This window comes from Triticum aestivum, chromosome 2A, assembly GCF_018294505.1.
Source record: "Triticum aestivum cultivar Chinese Spring chromosome 2A, IWGSC CS RefSeq v2.1, whole genome shotgun sequence".
Lineage (NCBI taxonomy): Eukaryota > Viridiplantae > Streptophyta > Magnoliopsida > Poales > Poaceae > Triticum > Triticum aestivum.
The window spans coordinates 192547024-192567086 of NC_057797.1; the positions used below are offsets into that span (position 1 = coordinate 192547024).

The 20063-nt window shown below is 42.7% G+C and overlaps 1 protein-coding gene across 1 annotated transcript in view; it reads right to left on the reverse strand.

Annotated features, from left to right (window-relative positions):
* LOC123191623 (protein-tyrosine-phosphatase PTP1) overlaps nucleotides 1-7369 on the reverse strand; it is an 11615-nt gene extending 4246 nt beyond the window's left edge. The window contains exons 1-6 of the mRNA XM_044604286.1: nucleotides 7365-7369; nucleotides 6310-6805; nucleotides 5186-5282; nucleotides 4983-5065; nucleotides 4752-4889; nucleotides 3923-4048 (exon numbers count right to left, since the gene is read on the reverse strand). Of these exons, the coding sequence (XP_044460221.1) occupies nucleotides 3923-4048; nucleotides 4752-4889; nucleotides 4983-5065; nucleotides 5186-5282; nucleotides 6310-6805; nucleotides 7365-7369 (945 nt within the window). The remainder of the gene's footprint in view (nucleotides 1-3922; nucleotides 4049-4751; nucleotides 4890-4982; nucleotides 5066-5185; nucleotides 5283-6309; nucleotides 6806-7364) is intronic.
* Nucleotides 7370-20063: the final 12694 nt, after the last annotated feature.

A 20063-nucleotide genomic window follows, 5' to 3' on the forward strand; every position in this document is an offset into this window, starting at 1 on the left:
CAGCGCCGTGGTGGCCGTGTACCAGGGCAGGGCGGCTGGCCCGGTCGCGGCGGCAGCCCGTAAGGCCCAGCCAGGTAGAGGCGGATGCCCTGGACGCAGGGGCGGAGCTGGAGCAAATGTTACCCGATGCACCACTTTAACAAGGCATAAAATTTTCAAGCAAGGATGTATTGACTAACGGTGTGTGGCATAGGTTCTAGCACACATTATTGGATATAATAGAAGGCGATTTGTAAAAATAAAAAGGTAGCCATCAAATGTTTACTATAATGATAAAACAATGGACACAATTACTTGAAAAGGACATGCATTTCCAAATTCCAAAATACAGCGTTGGACTACATGGTTCAGAAGAACATAATAAAATGCCCAAATGAAAGTACTTAGATGGCAATTACCTTTAGTAGGTTCTATTCCTCCAAGCCATGAAATACTCAACCACTTAAGTATTGGTGACCTTTTTCATTTCTTCCTTCTCCACATAAAAATAACATCATCACTCAAACTATCATCATTGAGGTGATTGCCCGGATCATATTGAACCTCCTCTTCCCAATTTATGTCTTCTGGGACATATTGTTGCTTTTCTTTTGAGAGAAACTTAGGCATGGTATTGTATTTGACAAATACAAATTACAAATGAGACATGAAGACTTCTATAGACAAAAAATATAATCTAATTAAAAGTTATAGCCCTAGAAAATGCCCCATGTTTTTGCTATAACATAGTCATTTATTGTATTTGCTACAAATTTATACATGATTGTTGCAGTTTGTAAACAAAATTAGGAAAAGCAAGACGAAGGCGCAACCACAATTGTGGCCTTTTGTAATCTATCCTATATGAACGCACACAGAGACAAAGACTCAAGATTGGAATTTGGAAAGGATGCGAAAATTACCGAGAGCCGGACCGGCCGATGGCTTGCAGCGTCGCTCGCGTGCGTCGCGTCGTCACCGTGTGAGGACCCAGCCTGTGTGGCGTCCGGCCGCCGGCGCGCTGCCGCTGCCGATCTCCCGCATGTGTACGGGATGGCGATACGCAGGGGGCGTATGGTGTATGGTACGCGTCCACATAAATCCATCATGGATCGATTAGTCTTGTTAGTGGGAAAAAAAACTACGTGAAGAGATTTTTTTTCCAGAGAAAACTACTGGAGTACGTGAGAGAGATGGATCCGCAAGCGAACCGGCGTGCGTACAGGCCCGCACGTGTGTCCTCCTGCGTTGGGCCAGTGCGGCGGCCTGGCTGAAACGGGCTGACCCTGATGCACAGCTCTTGGGCCACCCTGATGCACTGGGCCTTATTACTTAATAGGTACTGCTAGCGATTTTTTTCACCCGTATTCCTGTGCATACGGGTCGGCCCAATGGGCTCCGCCCCTGCCTGGACGGCGGTGACGAGGTCATTAAGGACCCCGGTGATCTCTACCGGGGAGTAGACGACGGCAGGTGGCGCGGTGACGGGCAGCGACTGGCCGGTGGAGGCCCCCGCGGAGGAGCCGAGCGGCGCGGTGGAGTTGTTGACCGCGATGGCGGGAAGTACCAGCGGCACGGTGGAGTTGTCGACCGCGGCGGCGGGAAACGCCAGCGGCGCGGTGGAGAGGGCGGCGGTGGTGGACAGCGGCAAGGTGGGCAGCGGCGGGGTGGGTGGTGGTGCAGACATGATCGGACCCAAGCTACCTGATACCAAGGTGTTAGGACCCAAGCTACAAATAATGATTGCTTCTTGCTTGATTAGATTGATACATCTCCTCTCCTTATATAGAGAGGTTTACTTGACTCCTACGCAAACGATAAGATAATTGGGCTAAGCCCCTAATAACGATAAGATAACTTGGGCCACAACCCACTGGGCTAAGCCCCTAACATGACGGTCATAACAACGTCGAATGCCAGCAATCACACTAATCCACATGGGCCGTCCTGGAGGGGAACTGTTACACGCGGATTATACTTACATTGTTTGGTTAATTCCACAGGGGCTAGAAGAATCGCGTTCACCTCGTGAAACGAATCCACAGAGGCGCAAAAAAAACTGGGAGGGACAATTTGTAGTCTGTAGTGGATTGAATCTGGGTCAACCAAATGGGGTAGTAGGGATGGGGATTGTGTTAGACAGGGATTGAGGGGATTGGGTGACAAGTGATGATTCCACTAGGGGATTAGATCCCTAGTAACCAAACAAAGCCTTTAAGGCTTTGTTCGGTTGAGGTGGATTTTACGGGGGTTGGCAGGGATTGAGGGGGATTAAATCCCCTACAATACAAAATCCCCTCCAATCGCCTTGGGGAGAGGATTAACCAAACAAGGCCTAAAGGGTAAGAAACCCCAATAAGAACAAACATATGGAGGAATGATAAAGTTTCAAAACATGCTAAATGAGTCTGGATTATTTGCCCCTGGTGGCTGCCTATACCACCCCATGGATAACCATACAATTTCTGCCTCGAGATCTGTTCTACAGCTATACTACCAGACCACATCAGGTTGTCAGACTCAGAAGTGCTTACCATTATTGTTGCTAATCAAAAAACACAGAACACAGACAGTCAAATGGTCAGGTTAGTTTATTGGTGGCTGGTTAGTAGGCAGGAAACGTCGGCTGTGCCACCATACTGCCAGGTAAGCGTTTAATGACGCCGCTTGATCACTGATCACCTGTAAACATGCAGCTTTCCCAGAATGGGTGTTCTGTTAGTTTTAGAGAAAATAAGTGCTTGGCTTGGGTTTATAAAAAATAATAGAGTTGATGCTTTTATCAATTCTTCCTGTATTGCTGGTACGTCCTCGTGTCAGATTTGCTCGTGATGCTTTTATCAGTTCTTCCTGGGTTGCTGGTATAGTGGTATGTCCTTGTGTCAGCTTTGCTTGTATAATTTTTATTGGTCAAGTGCTGGTGATTTTTTTATATTGCTGTTTGAAAATGTGTAACCATTCTGACAACAGTATATACAGTGTTTTCATTAATGACTAATGTCAGAGACAACTGGGCACTAAATGATGCCTTAACATCTGGTTGATTAAACTATGACCACGAGCAAGAATGCAGCATGTGTGAATCTCTAAGTTTGAACCGACAGTGGATGAGATGGTGGTATAGCCCACAGGCAGTGCCCCCCAGGGGAAGGGGGGGGGGGGATATATTATCCATACACCTATATGTCATAGATGATAAATAGATGATGTAACAGTTACCACACCATGGTTTACACCTGATGCTGCTTAGGAACATTTAGTATATTAGTATATATAGTACTTTTACAGACATATCCACCAGAGACATTAAAGATGTACATCACATTGTAGACATATGTACATCACTTCCCTACAATAAAATATATATAATTTTGCCACATCATATGCCTTGTATTTACCATGGTCTGGTATACATTGAAAGGCAGTAGTATATAAGGAATACACAAGCAATATTGTGAAAAGAAATCAATCACAAGTTTATATAAAAAATCATAACACATAAACGTTAAATGGTTGCCTTGTTTCATTCTCATGATGATAGCATTACTTTTTGTGACAACTGACCTAACTGAGGTTTGTATCGATAGAGATATATACTAGTACCAGCTAAGTTTAATCATTTAGATCCTCACAGCACAACAGGAAGGCGAATTCATCAGTAATAAGATATCATGGCACATGTCATCTATGATGTCTGATAAAACACAATAAAGTGATCATTGTCTGAAAGAATAATAAAAGGCATATCAAGTTTCTAAGTAAATTTTGTGCCCTGTCATAAGAACTAAACCTACAGGAGAAACCTAAAAAGAGGAACTGAAACCTATGAATAAGAAAATTATACATCATCTAAGTTTTATTGCGATGCGAAAGAGAAACAATCCTTCAGAGAAATAATGAAACAAAGCATACATGGATGCCCTTAAATGTTTTAAATTTTTACCTCATTGCACTGCACCTCCACAGCACGCAGACATAATTGATGCTTATCTCTTGTGTCCTTCGTAATCTTAACATTATACTTTCCATACGTCCCTTGACCATTTTGCAATGGAAGATACTCATCACACTGCAATTATTTCAAATATAATTTCAGAGGAAATACTGCTGCTTCAAAGTTAATCTATAGCACAGAGAAAGCCAATTGATATAGTTGGAAGAACGTCATCATCTCCTACTGTTTTCACAATGCAGTCACTAAGCAAAAGCTACTATGATCGATGCCGCAAAATATGGCATCCATCAGGCATAATAAAAATATAAATGAAGAGGACTGCAGGAGCTTCAAAAATCCCCTAAAGATGTTTCAGTCAAAAGGGTCTATTGGCTATTTACAAGCCAACTGGTTTTCCATTTTTAGTTGCAACTTGCAAGCATTATGCTCACATTTTTTAGTGCATTCATGAATATTTGAATCCTCCCATATTTGAACCCTACATTCTTAAAAAAATAGTGTTTTAGCATAGCATCTATTGGTTTCTCCTGTAAGAACTGTAAATTTGCATTATGTGTTTCATCACATAATTTTCCAGCTTCCGCATCTTGTGGGGATGCTTCATGCTTAAGTTCTCATATGGCACAATGGCATAGTTTGCTAATGATGTAATGTTGTTACTTGTAATGCTTCGGTTTGACTTATTATATTGTCATGCCTCCCTGGGTCATATAAGTAAGCCAGATTGCACATGCAATTATACCAGCATGACTGGGTTTCATTTGCACATCAGATCAATTCAAAGATGTTAAACAGATTGTTTAATGTAAGCAATCACCTTAACACTGTCGAACTGTGTGAGCATAACAATCACAGGACACTGATTTTCACAAACCATTTCCCAAAAATCCTCAAATGTCCTTACTAGTGGTCCTTGGGTGGAAATAAATCTTGCAACACTGTTGTCCTCGGTAGCCTGCAAGTTTTACACCCCATCGTAAGCTCCTACCAATTATCTCAAACAACAATTAGAAAGCCAAAAGGAACATGCATACGATACAAACTTGACCTTTACAAAGCTTGCATTGATGTAATCATTGCCTGAAATTTGACTGGTTGCTGATGATTTTAGCCGTACCCTGGTATCATCAACTAGAGACAAGGAATCAAATCTCAAATGCTGTCAAATCCATAATGCTACTAGGAGGTCTTACTTGGTTTGCACCCATGATCACCATAAATCCATGTACAAATACAGGAGGAAAATCTCACATGGTAAGACATCAATATAGCGGTTCTTCTCCCTATTGGCAGCATCACGAGCTACAGTGGACATTTTCATCATCTCCGGATGCATTGTTCTCATGCCCTGAAACGTCGCCAGCAGATATGAAAAATATATACTATGAATTTTCATGGTAGCTACAGTGATTTAATATCATGTACTGCCCGCAAAAAAATCAAACCATGAATGCAAGGATACAAGATATAAACATTTGACTAAATATCTGCTTGAAAACAAGCCAAACATCAATTAGATAGAAATGAACTGCCATGCAAGAAAAATGTGTATATAAAGCCAAGTAACATGCTACAACTATATTGGAGAAATAGGGCATTGGTAGAATAATAAAAATTGTCTAAACAGATCTACTTCCATGTAGTGAGCCAGTGATATGAAGAGAGTAAGATTAAGTATAAAATTTAGAGATGGGAATAGAACCCTAGGGAATTTAACTTCTACAAATCAAACTCAATCCTGATGGGAGTAAGGATCTACAGCTTCTCAAGTTAATCCATCCTTATCCCACTCAAAATCTTGTATCACCGTGGTGTTAACTAAGTAAATTCTGACAGGAGCAACTGGTACTGATGCATCAACATAAACATTTTTCTTGCATGGCCACAAATGCCACAAAGTGGGAAACTACATTTCAACATATATGGCATAAGATCCACAATGGTTCACGTAAAAGCAATCTGGGATCAGCACTTCATAGGGAAACTAATACATAAACCATGTAAGGAAAGGCGCATCCAGGGCCCAAGATATTTTCAGTTGTGCATCCATTGCTTTGGTTACAATTCTAGAATTTCGTAAGACATATACCTCTGTTACTGGAAAAGGAATAATTCTTGGGTTATTTAACTACATGATTGCGTTTATTGGCACGAAAAGGCCATGTCAATTTATGAAAAAGACCAAAATCCCGGCATAACAAGGGCGCTCACTACCTACCCAAAGGCCAAAGCAGTAACTCAGCCAGTAAACCACGGCAACACGCTGTAGATGCTAAATTGCCGTATTTTACCGACCAAGAGCGCGCAATATTTGGCAGACATTTCAGAATCATTACGCAGCCGGATTGGTAGCTGGGGAAAAAACACAATCAAACCTGAAGCCGTTGGAACTCGTCGGACAAGGCATCCAGCTGCTTGCTCCTCCGCTCGAAATGCGCGAGCGCGTCCTTGCATAGCTTGATCTGCTCGTGTGTCAGCGCCAACGGCGGAGGGTCGGCCTCGATGTCGAAGGGGTCGAACGCGACCCCGGGGACCGGACCCCCGGAGTACTGAGCATCGGCATGCGTATGGCGGGAGCCGGATCCGGCGAGGCGGGTGACGGCCCTCGCCTTCTCGCGGAGGCCGCCGCCGCCGCGGGAGCTCGTCGCGTTCCCCGTGACTGCGAAGGCGGGCTCACGGCAGCGCTTGGAGAGGGGCGCGGTCGCGGGGGCGGAGGGCTGGTCGGGCTCGTTGCCGTGGTGACTGGTGAGGTTGACGAGGAAAGGAAAATTGTGTGGTCGTTGAGCAGAATTGTTTCTTTGCACAAAAATGAAATTTATATTTATTTCCTCGAAATTTACATAGTCGAGTTCGAATGGAGCGGTTATTCGACTGTTTTATATGGATTTCCTTTTGCGAGGGACACATGCTAGGCTGAGATCTCCTTGCACACAATTTTAGTCACTCAATGCAAACACGCTTAGTATATAAATGTGTGGACCGTTAGCTGACCTTATTATATGTTGATTAATGAAATAACTAAAATTAATACTTCTTCATAAAAGAAATCTTCTATGGATAGCTAGCCTTTTCAATTTGGACCTGGTGCCACAACCGGTTAGAGGTTAACAACCTCCCTGTCAAATCCTGACATGGATTGACAGAACTAAGTTACTGTTGTAAGTGCATCTAGTGCCATCCCTAGTTGGTTTTGAAGTATTGACGATAAACGTGGTTGAGTGACTAATGTGTTTGTGAGAATTGCAGGATAACACAGGTAGAAGTTCCTCATTGACTCAGTTGTTTATCAGAGATGACCCCTAAATATGTATGAAGACATTAAAGACAATAGTGGTTCGTGAAGACATTCACGTCGAGGGCAATGACTGAAAGTGCAATATTGCACTAAAGTGTTTTTGACATCTATGACAACTTCATTTGTGTTTCTAACCACATGCTCTAAGTGTTAACAGCCCTGATTAAGCTAAAAGTGAAGTATGGATTGTTATTTCCTCTTATATTGAAAAAAGAAAAAGCGGTGTGCTCAAGAAAAGAAGAGTACCATAAAGTTTTCTTATTTCTTGAGTCCTTAGGGCAGCCACACTATCAAGAGGGGGTGCACCATAAAAACATCCGGGGAATCAACTTACCTTCTCACATTGATATGAAAATCTTAGTACCAAGTTTCTGTTCAGGCCGGAACTTCCGGGACGGCCGGAATGTCCGGGACGGGTCCGGGAAGCTTGGGGGGCACCCAGAGAAACTGCACTTTTCGTGCAATCTCTCTGTGTAGCCCGGAACCTCGTCGGACCCTGGTCGGAACTTCCGTCCCCCGGAACTTCCGGGCACCGGAATTTCTGTCCCCTGTTTCAGCAGCTTCCGGGGTACTACTGGGTGGTGCAAACTCTCTGTGTAGCCCGGAACCTGTCCAGAACTTGGCCGGAACTTCCGGGGTCCGGAACTTCCGGGCTACGCAGAAATCTGCCTCCAACGACCAGATTTCATCCCGGCCTATAAATAGTCTTCTTCTTCCTCACGAAGGGTTTGACGACTCCATTTCTCTCACCTCCATTTTCGGATCTCAATTTCTTGGAGATCTCCCTCCTTAGCCAACCCAAACTCTTGATCTTTTGAGAAGCGAAGGAGAAGTGCTCGATCTACACATTCACCAAAGCGAAAGTTGATTCCCCCCTTTGTTTTTGTGGTGCATCTTGTTACTCTTGGAGGTTGGAGACTCCTAGGCGGTAGGAGTGCTCCGGCAAGGAATCGACCATTGTGATTTCCCCCGGAAAGTTTGTGAGGGTTTGGAGACCACCCCAAGGTCTACCACTAGTGGTTGAGAAACGCCTTCGTGGTGTTGTCTCAAAGAGAGAATAGGGTGAGCCTTCGTGGTAACATCCACCTCTCTGAACGGTGACGTAGCTTCCCTCCAAGGAAGTGAACATCGACATACATCCTCGTCTCTCGGAGTTGCGGTTATTCCTAACCCTAACTCTCTACTTGTGGTTACTTGTCTCTTAGCACTTACTTATATCATATTGTGCTTGCTTACTCACATATTTGTGTCACTTGTTTATCTTGCTTAGCTCATTAGTATCATACTTGCAATTGTTAGGCTCACTTTCATATTCTGCATTATTGCCTAAAATTGCTTAGTAATAATTAAAATTTGTAATTGTACCTATTCACCCCCTCTAGGTCCATCTCGATCCTTTCAATTGGTATCAGAGCCTCGTGCTCTATTCTTGTGGCTTAACCGCCCTAGAGCGAGGTGAACCCCGATGGGACTCCCCTTGTTACAGATCCGATGGATAAAGGCGAGGCTTCTTCAGAAGTCAAGTCCTTTACTTTTGAGGATCTGGAACGGGCCCTTGCTAAGCAAAAAGAGGAGCATGATGCTTCTCTTGAGGCCTTGGTCCAAATGAGACTAGCCATGTTGTCCACGGTGCTTGCACCACTTTCTGGTGGTGCGGCTTCGAGGCCAACTGTGCCTACTCCGTCACTTGGTCAACAATCTCCTAACAATGATCACTCCAGTGTTCCTTGGCTTTATGCAAGACCCCAAGTTGAGAAACCAAAATATAACCCTCAAGGCAAACCTCCTTTACTTGATGCCACTTCCGATTTTGCCTTGTGGAGGGTTGTTATGCAGGATCATCTTCGATATGGAAACTATGAGATGCTGGAGATCTTGGAGTATGGTTACCATGTGGTTGATCCAAAGAATCCTACACCAAGAGAAATTTATGACAAGAATCTCAATGACACCGCAACCATGTGTATAAGGAGAGGTATGGTTGAAAAGCAAAGGAGACCTTTCATACACATCACAAGTGCCAAGGAACTATGGGAAAGTATTATAAGATCCAAGACCGGTACCTCCACCCTCCGGAGTGCTCAATATGAAATTGCCAAGGGGCAATTGCAAAAAAATTGTATGGAGAAAGGTGAAACTCCTAATCAACTCCTTGAGCGTCTCATGACTCGCACCACTGACATTGAGTCGTGTGAGTGTGACAAGACACAAGATGGATTCAACATGACTAAGCGATTTCTTGTGGACAAGTTGCTTCATGCTCCTGCCCCATATCACCACCAAACGGTGTGGGACATAAGACAACACCATGCCTTCAAGGAAATGACTACAGATGACATCATATCCACCTTCCAACTATTTGAAGAGTCGAAGGCAAATGCTAGAAAACATCTTGCCATGCATGGTACTCCAACATCAAAGATCAATCTTGCATTGAAGGCCAAGCATGTATGTGAAGATGAGCAAAGTGAAGAAGAAGAAGAAGATGATGAAGATGATGATGAAGATGGTGATGTGGTTGAATCCGATGAGGGCCCTTCATATGAAGACATGGCTCTCTTTGTCAAGAAGTTTAGCGCAGGAAAATTCAAAGGAAGATTCCAGAAGAAGAAAGTGAGAAAATGCTACAACTGTGAAGAAACCAACCACTTATCCAATGAGTGCCCTTATGAGAAGAGAGAAGATAAACCAAGGTTTCCCAAGACCTTTCCCAAGAAGAAGTTGCCAAATCCTTTGAACTCCAAGCTCAAGAAGAGAGATGGGAAAGCAATGGTTGCTCAAGAAGAATCTAATCCGGAGGATGTTAGTGGTGTTGCCGGAGTTGCTCAAGATTCTCAAAACACGTTGAGGCTAGTCAACAAGAGTGGTGATGTTGTCACCTACAACTACATGAAGGATTATAAGGGCAACGCTCACAAGTGCCTAATGGCAAAGGCTGTGATAGAAGATGAAGATGACCAAAGCTCACCTGACAAGGTCAAGGTAACCGCACGATCAAACCCTCCTCTTTTCACTCATCCTACTCCTAGTGGTGAGTATCTTGATGTGGAGAATAGTTATGAGGATGATGATATAGATGATCCTATGCTTGTTAAACTAAATAAGTTCATGTGCTCCCTTAAAGGAAAGAAGCTCACTATGTTTCGTATGCTTATGGAGATGGTGAGTAAGCACACCATCACCATTAAGGAACTCGAAACCCTCGTCACCGAGGAAAAGGAAAAATATGAAATCCTTGAGCGGAAAGTCCAATATGAGGAAGCACGAAACAATGAACTATGCTTGAAAATTGGTGCAAACATTGATGTTCATACTAAATATCTTGCCTCCTTGAAAAAGGCTATTGACTCTTGCGAAGAGTTGATGAATGGTAAAAGTAAGCTTGTGAAGTCTAATGCTTCTCTATCTAAGGACTGTGAGCTCCTATCCGTGTCCCGCGAGACTAAGGAAGAAGAGCTCACCCTTCTTACAAAGAGTTTTGAGACACTCAAGCTTACTTATCTTGAAACTCTAGCCAAGGCTTACTCTTCTCCTATTATAAATGTTGATGCTTGTACTATTAACTCTAGTAGTGATCTAGCATCTATTCTTGAGGAGAATCGCTTTCTCAAGGCTCAAATTGAGAAAGGGCTCATGACATGTGCTCAAGGGCAAAAGAACCTTAATGAGGTATTGAGCCAACACAATGAAGTGTTTGCCAAAGAGGGACTCGGGTTTGACCCAAGCACAAGCAAGAAGAAGACATCCTCCCAAAAGTGCACCGCCCCTCTAAAAGAAACTTTTGTAAGAGAAGGGCACAAGGAGAAAGGTAAGGTTGTTAGTGGGAAGGCCACAAGGGGCATGCCCACTCTCAACAAGCCAAAATAGTTCATGCCTCAATCCTATGTACTTTGTAAGACTATGGATGGAGAGGTTTATGCAGAATTTGTTGGTCCTCGAAATGCATTCCGTTTTTATGCTATTTGGGTCCCTAAGACCCTTGTGACTAACCTGAGAGGTCCCATTGCAAAATGGGTGCCTCTAACCAAGTCATAATTGTGTGTAGGTTGCTTTCTCCGGTGGAGTAAAATGGGTGATTGATAGTGGATGTACCAATCATATGACCGGAGATAGCAAATTGCTCTACGATTTCATGGAAGCTATTCAACCATTTATGATCATTATGTTTGGTGGAGGATCAAAAGGACAGGTACTATGGTTGGGCAAGGTGGCTATCACAAATGACATGTCTCTAGCAAATGCCATGCTTGTCCAAACCCTTAAATATCATTTGCTTTCTGTTCGCCAATTGGCTTCTGTTGGTTATGATACACTTTTTGGACTAATGGATGTGAAAGTCTTTAAGAGAGATACTCTCGAAGTGGCCTTTGTTGGTGAGTTGGATGGCAATCTTTACACGGTTGATTTCTCGAAAGAGAACACATTCCATGCAACTTGTCTAATGGCCAAGGCCGACAAGGGGTGGCTACGGCATCGCCGGCTAGCCCATGTCAGCATGAGAAATCTTCAAGATCTCTTAAAGGGTAATCACATCCTTGGACTAACCAATGTCTCTTTTGAGAAAGATCGTGTGTGTAGTGCATGCATAGCCGGGAAGCAACATCAATCAAAGCACCCACCCAAGAATGTTGTGTCTACTTCAAGGCCTTTGGAGCTCCTTCATGTGGATCTTTTTGGGCCTCCTTCATGGGATAGTCTTGGTGGGAAAAAAGTATGGACTTGTCGTTGTTGATGATTACTCAAGATATACATGGGTCTTCTTCCTCAAGTCCAAGGACGAGAGGAAGATCACCTTTATTGATTTTTCCAAGCAAGCACAACGCAAGTTTGACAAAGAAATCTTGGCAATAAGAAGTGATAATGGCTCCGAGTTTAAGAACTACACCTTGGAAGAATTTTTTAGTGATGAAGGGATTGAGCATCAATATTCAGCTCCATACACTCCCCAACAAAACGGTGTAGCAGAGAGGAAGAACCGCACACTTGTGGAGATGGTAAGGTCCATGTTGGATGAATACAAGTCGCCACATAGTTTTTGCGCCGAGGCTGTCAACACAGCATGCCATGCATCAAACCGGCTCTTTCTCTGCACTATATTGGAAAAGACTCCATATGAGCTTCTATCTGGGAAAAAACCAAATTTCAAGTACTTTCGTGTATTTGGGTGCAAATGTTTCATCCTCAACAAAAGAGAACAGTTAGGAAAATTTCAATCCAAAACCCTTGAGGGCATATTTGTTGTCTATGGATCAAACTCTCACGCCTATAGAGTCTACAACAGATCCAATGGATGTGTTGTAGAAACTTGTGACATGGTGTTTGATGAATTTAATGGCTCCCATGGGGAGCAAGTTGATGTAAGTGATGTAGGTGAAGAAGATTCTTCTCAAGATATCTTGACTATGGGTGTTGGTGCACTTCTTCCAATGGAACAAGAATCTCATGATGATGAAGAAGAAGAAGACGGAAGCTTCATGCATCATCAAACTACTTCAACACCCATACCACCTCAAGCTCCTATTGCTCAACCAATACCCGTAGACCAAGTACAAGATGATGATCAAGTTCCTCTTCATGATAATCATCAAGAACAAGATCATCACCAAGGACAAGAACAAGAAAGTGCAATCATTGACAATGAACCTCAACAAATGTAAGATGAAGAAGAAGATCTTGCACCACACATCAATGATCCTTATGTTGAGGACGTGGATGATGGACATGAAGTTGAACCTCACGAAACACTAACCTCCATCATGCCTCGAGTGGCCGGTCAAGTTGATGTTGACAAAATTCTCACCGGCATATCGGAAGGTAGAGTTACTCGTAAACATTTGACAAACTTTTGTGCTAACTTCTTGTTTGTATCTAGTGTTGAGCCTCTCAAGGTACAAGATGCATTGATGGACAACGATTGGCTCGTTGCTATGCAAGAAGAGTTGAACAGTTTTGAACGCAACCAAGTGGTCGTTAGTCGAGAGGCCAACCATGAAACACATTGTCATTGGAACAAAATGGATTTTCAAGAACAAGCAAGATGAGAATGGTGTTATCATCCGCAACAAGGAAAGGTTAGTGGAACAAGGGTACTCACAAGTTGAAGGTTTGGACTTTGGTGAGACCTTTGCCCCTGTTGCCCGTCTTGAATCTATTCGCATCTTACTTGCTTATGCTGCTTTCAATGGTTTTTGAAAGCACAAGTGCTCCCTAGGTGGTTTTGATAATTGATGACAACATATATCTTGTTGGACTAACACTTCTATCTAGCATATTTCAGATAAGTTCAACAATGGCATGGCATGTATGTGAAAGTGGAACCCTCAAAATGCTAAGGACAAGGGATTGGCTCAAGCTCAAAAGCTCAAGACTCTTCATTTTATATTTTAGTGATCCATGATCACATTGAGTCCATAGGAAAAGTCAATACTATCAAGGAGGGATGAGATGTTGCTTAATGAGCCTCTTGCTCCATGTGCTTAATGATATGCTCCAAAACCCTCAACTACTTTCCCATATCCACATATGACCTAAACTCTAAGCCAAACTCGGTCCTACCGATTTTTCCTATCCGGCGCCACCGAGTTTCACTTGTCATTAGCCACTGCCAAACCCTAGCAATTCGGTTCTACCGATAAGGATCTCGGTCCCACCGAGATGGGGTTGCAAACTCTCTGTTACCCATTGCACTATTCTCAGTCCCACCGAGTTTGTGTAATCGGTCCCACCGAGATTGCAATGTAAACTCAGTGTTTCCCCTTTGTAACTTTTCGGTCTCACCGAGTTCCACTCGGTTTCACCGAAAGAGCAAATCGGTCCCACCGAGTTTGCCTGACCAACTCTCTGGTTAGCTAATTACCAGACTCGGTCTCACCGAGTTTGTGTAATTGGTCTCACCGAGATTACGTTATGCCCAAACCCTAACTGAATCGGTCCTACCGAGTTGCATGTCAGTCCCACCGAAATTCCTAACGGTCACTAGGTTTACTACTTCGCTCAGACCGAGTTTATTTATTCGGTCCCACCTAGATTGGAAATCTATGTAACGGTTGGATTTTGAGTGGAGGCTATATATACCCCTCCACCTCCTTCTCATTCGAAGCGAGAGCCATCAGAACACACACATCATTCCAACTCATTTGTTCTGAGAGAGAACCACCTACTCATGTGTTGAGACCAAGACATTCCATTCCTACCATATGAATCTTGATCTCTAGCCTTCCCAAGTTGCTTTCCACTCAAATCTTCTTTCCACCAAATCCAAATCCGATGAGAGAGAGTTGAGTGTTGGGGAGACTATCATTTGAAACACAAGAGCAAGGAGTTCATTACCTACACACCATTTGTTACTTCTTGGAGAGTGGTGTCTCCTAGATTGGCTAGGTGTCACTTGGGAGCCTCCGACAAGATTGTGGAGTTGAACCAAGGAGTTTGTAAGGGCAAGGAGATCGCCTACTTCGTGAAGATCTACCGCTAGTGAGGCAAGTCCTTCGTGGGCGATGGCCATGGTGGGATAGACAAGGTTGCTACTTCGTGGACCCTTTGTGGGTGGTTGCTTCTCCGTGGACCCTTCGTGGGTGGAGCCCTTCGTGGACTCGCGCAACCGTTGCCCTTGGGTGGAGCCCTGTGTGGACTCGCGCAACCGTTACCCTTCGTGGGTTGAAGTCTCCATCAACGTGGATGTAGGATAGCACCACCTATCCGAACCACAGGAAAAAAATCCGTGTCTCCAATTGCATTTGAAATCTCCAAACCCTTCCCTTTACTTTCTTGCAAGTTGCATGCTTTACATTCCACTGCTCATATACTCTTTGCATGCTTGCTTGATATGTATTGTGGATGTTGAATTTGTGCCTAAACTCCACTTAAACCAAAAGAGATTAAAAATTGCAACTTTAGCACTAAGTGTCTAATCACCCCCCTTTAGACACATCTACTTCTAGATCCTACAAGTGGTATCAGAGCTTTGGTCTCCATTGCCTTGGTTTAATCACCATTGGAGGAAGATGGATGTGTCTACTCTAGGGAGTCTTAGACATAGAGTGCCTATTCTTGATGGAAAATATTTTCATGAGTGGAAAAATGAGATGCTTGTAATCTTCAATCAATATCATTTGAACAAGTATATTGCTAGCCCTTGTGCACCCCATATTGATCCCTTGCATCCTACCCTAGATATTGACATGATTCGCAATCTTAGAAGTATTGAGCTCATTATTAGAGGATTGCCCAAAGATTTGATTGCCAGTTTGCCTACTCAAAATTGCGCCTACACTATATGGAAATTTCTTGAGGAACGGTTTCCCAATCATTCCTTGAAAACCTTGGATGAAATTCTCCATAAATCCATTGCCTTGAGTAAGATGAACTCTAGTGATCCTAGTTTTGGTAAATGTCTTCTTGAACTTGCCAATCTTAAGCATGCTAAAGGAGATGTTGGAATCATTAATGATATCATACTCAAAGCTATAAGAATTCATAAAAGTAACCATTTTGATCATTTATCTAATGAATTACCCTCTCTAGGAAATGATGAGTCACAAGATCATGACGAACCTGAATATTATGATGATGATGATAGTGACTCCGATCTTGATAATGCAATGAGACATTTTGGTCTTATGGCAAATCTTCGGGGATATGAATCAGGAGGAAAGGAATGGGTTCTTGATAGTGGATGCACTGATCATATGACCGGAGATGAAGAGATGTTCCGTGAGCTTGCTGAAAACAACGGCCCTCGAAAATATGTCACCTTTGGTGATAATTCAAAGGGTAAAGTGGTTGGCCTTGGTAAGGTGGCCATCTCACATGATAGTTCCATTCAAAATGTCATGCTCGTTGAATCTCTTGGCTATAACTTACTTTCTGTATCTAGACTTGCTGATTTCGGGTTGAACGTCCTATTTACTGAGGTAGATTGCCAAGTGTTTCGTAGAGACAATCATAAAATGGTCTTTACGGGTAGGCGTAGAGGTGATCTTTACATCATCGATTTCTCTAAAAAGGCACAACCTAAAACCTGCTTTGTTGCTAAATCCTCAAAAGGCTGGTTGTGGCATAGACGACTAGGTCACGTTGGCATGAGAAACCTTGACAAGCTTATTAAAGGAAATCATGTCCTTGGAGTTAACGATGTCATATTTGATAAGGATAGACTTTGCAGTGCTTGTCAAGCAGGTAAACAGGTTGGAGGAAGACATCTTGTGAAAAACATCATGACCACAAGGAGGCCACTCGAGCTGCTTCACATGGATCTTTTTGGCCCCAATGCCTACAAGAGTCTCGGTGGAAATTCCTTTGGTCTAGTTATAGTTGATGATTTTTCAAAATTTACGTGGGTGTTTTTCCTCAATGACAAATCGTAGGTCCAGAAGATCTTCAGAAACTTCGCCAGGAAAGCTCAAAATCAGTTTGATGTGAAGATCAAGAAGGTTCGAAGTGACAACGGAACGGAGTTCAAGAACGCAAATGTGGACACCTTTCTTGATGAAGAAGGGATTTCACACGAGTTCTCGGCCACATACACACCTCAACAAAATGGAGTTGTTGAAAGGAAGAACCGGACGCTCATCGAAATGGCAAGGACAATGCTTGATGAATACAAGACGCCAAAGCACTTTTGGGCAGAAGCGGTTGAGAAAGCTTGTCACGCAACAAATCGCTTATATCTTCACAAGCTACTCGGCAAGACGGCATACGAGCTCCTCACCGGTAACAAGCCTCAAGTTGGATACTTTCGAGTATTCGGCTCAAAGTGCTACATTCTTGATAAGCATCGTCGTTCAAAGTTTGCTCCTAAATCTCATGAAGGTTTTCTACTTGGTTATGGCTCAAACTCTCACACTTACCGTGTCTACAACAATTTCACCCGAAAGGTTGAAGAGACGGTAGATGTGAAGTTTGATGAATCTAATGGCTCGCAAGTAGAGCAATTGTCAATTGATGTAGGAGACAAAGACCCTTCAGAAGCAATTCAAGATTTGCCCATTGGCAAAATTCGTCCAACGGAGGTGAAGGCGAGTACTTCATCCGTCCAAGTGGAAGCTTCTACTTCACAACAAGGTGAACCAAGAATCAGCACGGAAGCATCCACAAGTGGACCACACCAAGATGAAGAAAACGAGGAAGTACGTCAAGATGAACATCAACAACCTCCTTCTCCACCACGACAAGAGAACGACGATGTCAACAATGAAGAAGGCCAAGAAGAAGAACAAGATGAAGAAGATGCTCAACAAAGACCCAAGCAAAAGCTCTCACGAGTTCGAGCAAGAATTGCCAAAGATCATCCCGTCGAGCAAATCCTCAATTATATACAAACTGGGAGAATCACTTGCTCAAAAACTCGTTTAGCTAACTTTTGTGAAAACTACTCATTCATCTCTAGCATTGAACCAATGAAGGTTGAAGAAGCATTGGAAGATCCGGATTGGATAAACGCTATGCATGAAGAGCTACACAACTTTGAGAGGAACCAAGTTTGGACATTGGTTGAGGAGCCCGACAACAACCACAACATCATTGGTACCAAATGGGTGTTTCGCAACAAGCAAGATGAAGATGGACAAGTGGTCCGCAACAAAGCACGTCTCGTCGCCCAAGGATACACACAAGTCGAAGGTATGGACTATGGTGAGACATATGCTCCCGTTGCTAGACTTGAGTCCATTCGCATCTTACTTGCCTATGCTAATCACCACAATATCACCTTGTACCAAATGGACATTAAAAGTGCTTTTCTAAATGGAGAAATAGAAGAAGAAGTTTATGTCAAACAACCTCCCGGCTTTGTTAATCCTAAGAAACCAAATCATGTTTACAAACTTCACAAAGCTCTTTATGGTCTTAAACAAGCTCCTAGAGCATGGTATAAATGTTTGACCAAGTTCCTTACTACAAGTGGTTTTGAAATTGGTAAAATTGACTCTACACTTTTCACTAAAAAGGTTAATGGAGAACTTTTTGTATGCCAAATTTACGTTGATGACATCATATTTGGTTCAACTAATCCTCTCTTTAGTGAAAAGTTTGGAAAGCTAATGTCAGAGAAGTTTGAGATGTCTATGATGAGTGAACTCAAATTCTTTCTCCGGTTGCAAATCAAGCAAACTAAGGAAGGTACATTTGTCTCTCAAACAAAGTACACCAAGGACTTATTTAAGAAGTTCAACATGCAAGAATGCAAAGGTATGTCTACACCCATGCCTACTAGTGGACATAATGATTTGACCAAAGATGGTGAACCAGTTGATCAAAAGGTTTATCGCTCTATGATTGGTTCATTGTTATACCTATGTGCTTCACGTCCCGATATTATGCTAAGTGTGTGCATGTGTGCACGATATCAAGCTGCTCCTAAAGATTGTCATCTTAAGGCTGTGAAAAGGATAGTGAGATATTTAATCCATACACCAAATTTTGGCATTTGGTATCCTAAGAGGTCTTCTTTTGATCTTGTTGGCTATTCCGACTCAGATTATGCCGGAGACAAGGTTGATAGAAAGTCCACTTCGGGTACTTGTCAATTTCTTGGTAGATCTCTTGTGTCTTGGTCTTCCAAGAAACAAAACTCGGTATCCTTATCCACCACCGAAGCGGAATACATTGCCGCTGGTTCATGTTGTGCTCAATTACTTTGGTTGACCCAAACTCTTAAAGATTATGGGATTTATGTGAAACATGTTCCACTGCTTTGTGACAATGAAAGTGCTATCAAAATTGGTCACAATCCCATACAACATTCTCGAACTAAGCATATTGAAGTTCGTCATCATTTCATTCGAGATCATGTTGCTAAGGGTGACATCAATCTTAAGCATGTTCGCACCGATAAACAATTAGCGGATATATTCACTAAACCGCTTGATGAGAAAGTGTTTTGCAGGTTGAGAGGAGAATTGAACATCATTGATGCTTCAAATTTGGAGTAGAAACTCCATTGGATACATGCAAGACATGAGCTTATGACTAATCCATGATATATCTCTTATGATAACTATCTTATATCTTGGATATATTTGTACCTTGCATGTTGTCTAACCCCTGTAGGTGCTTGGTTGAATCTAATTCCTTGAGATTGTGACTCACTCACATCTTGAGCAACCTCTATATCACCAAGACTCTACACAATGGTGGTTGAAGACAAGGAAGCACAAAACCATTCAAACATATCCTTTGACAAATTCTATGTTGAGCTTCATGATTGTCATTTGATACACAAGTGCTCTTCCTTGCAAGAACTAACCCATGTAGGTAGATGAACTCAAACTCCAAGTGGTGCTCCCAACTCTTGATGAGCTACATCAACTTTGAAGCACCCACACAAGTTCAACTACATGAGCAAGAACCACACCACCACCCAAGGTATGTTATTCCATCTTAGAGAAGCTTTACTCCAAGACATGAGTCAAAGCAACTCAACAAGATGTGAATACATCAAGATGCTTAAACGAAAAAAATGGTAACCCCATTTTGAGCTTAAACGATGAGTATGACCTATGATCAAGTGTTCTCACTTGACTCTAAGTCAATATACTCTAACATACGTGACTATGTCACCGCCCAACTCTAGATGAAGTTCTCTTGTGTTCTTTTCTGTGTTATTGCATTTGTCTCATGCATGTTTAGTCTCTTTTCTTTTAAAAAAAACTTCATCTAGATCTTTCAGTTTATTCTCTTTTCTCTTTGTGCTTGTTCTGCATTTTCTGCATTTAATTCCTTGCAAATCCTTTAGGTAATTCATTGCAAATCTTTGTGAGATCTTACTTGTCTAGTGAGCTGAGGTGACAAGTGTGTTTCTATGTGTAAACTCGGTATCACCAACTTGCAAATTTC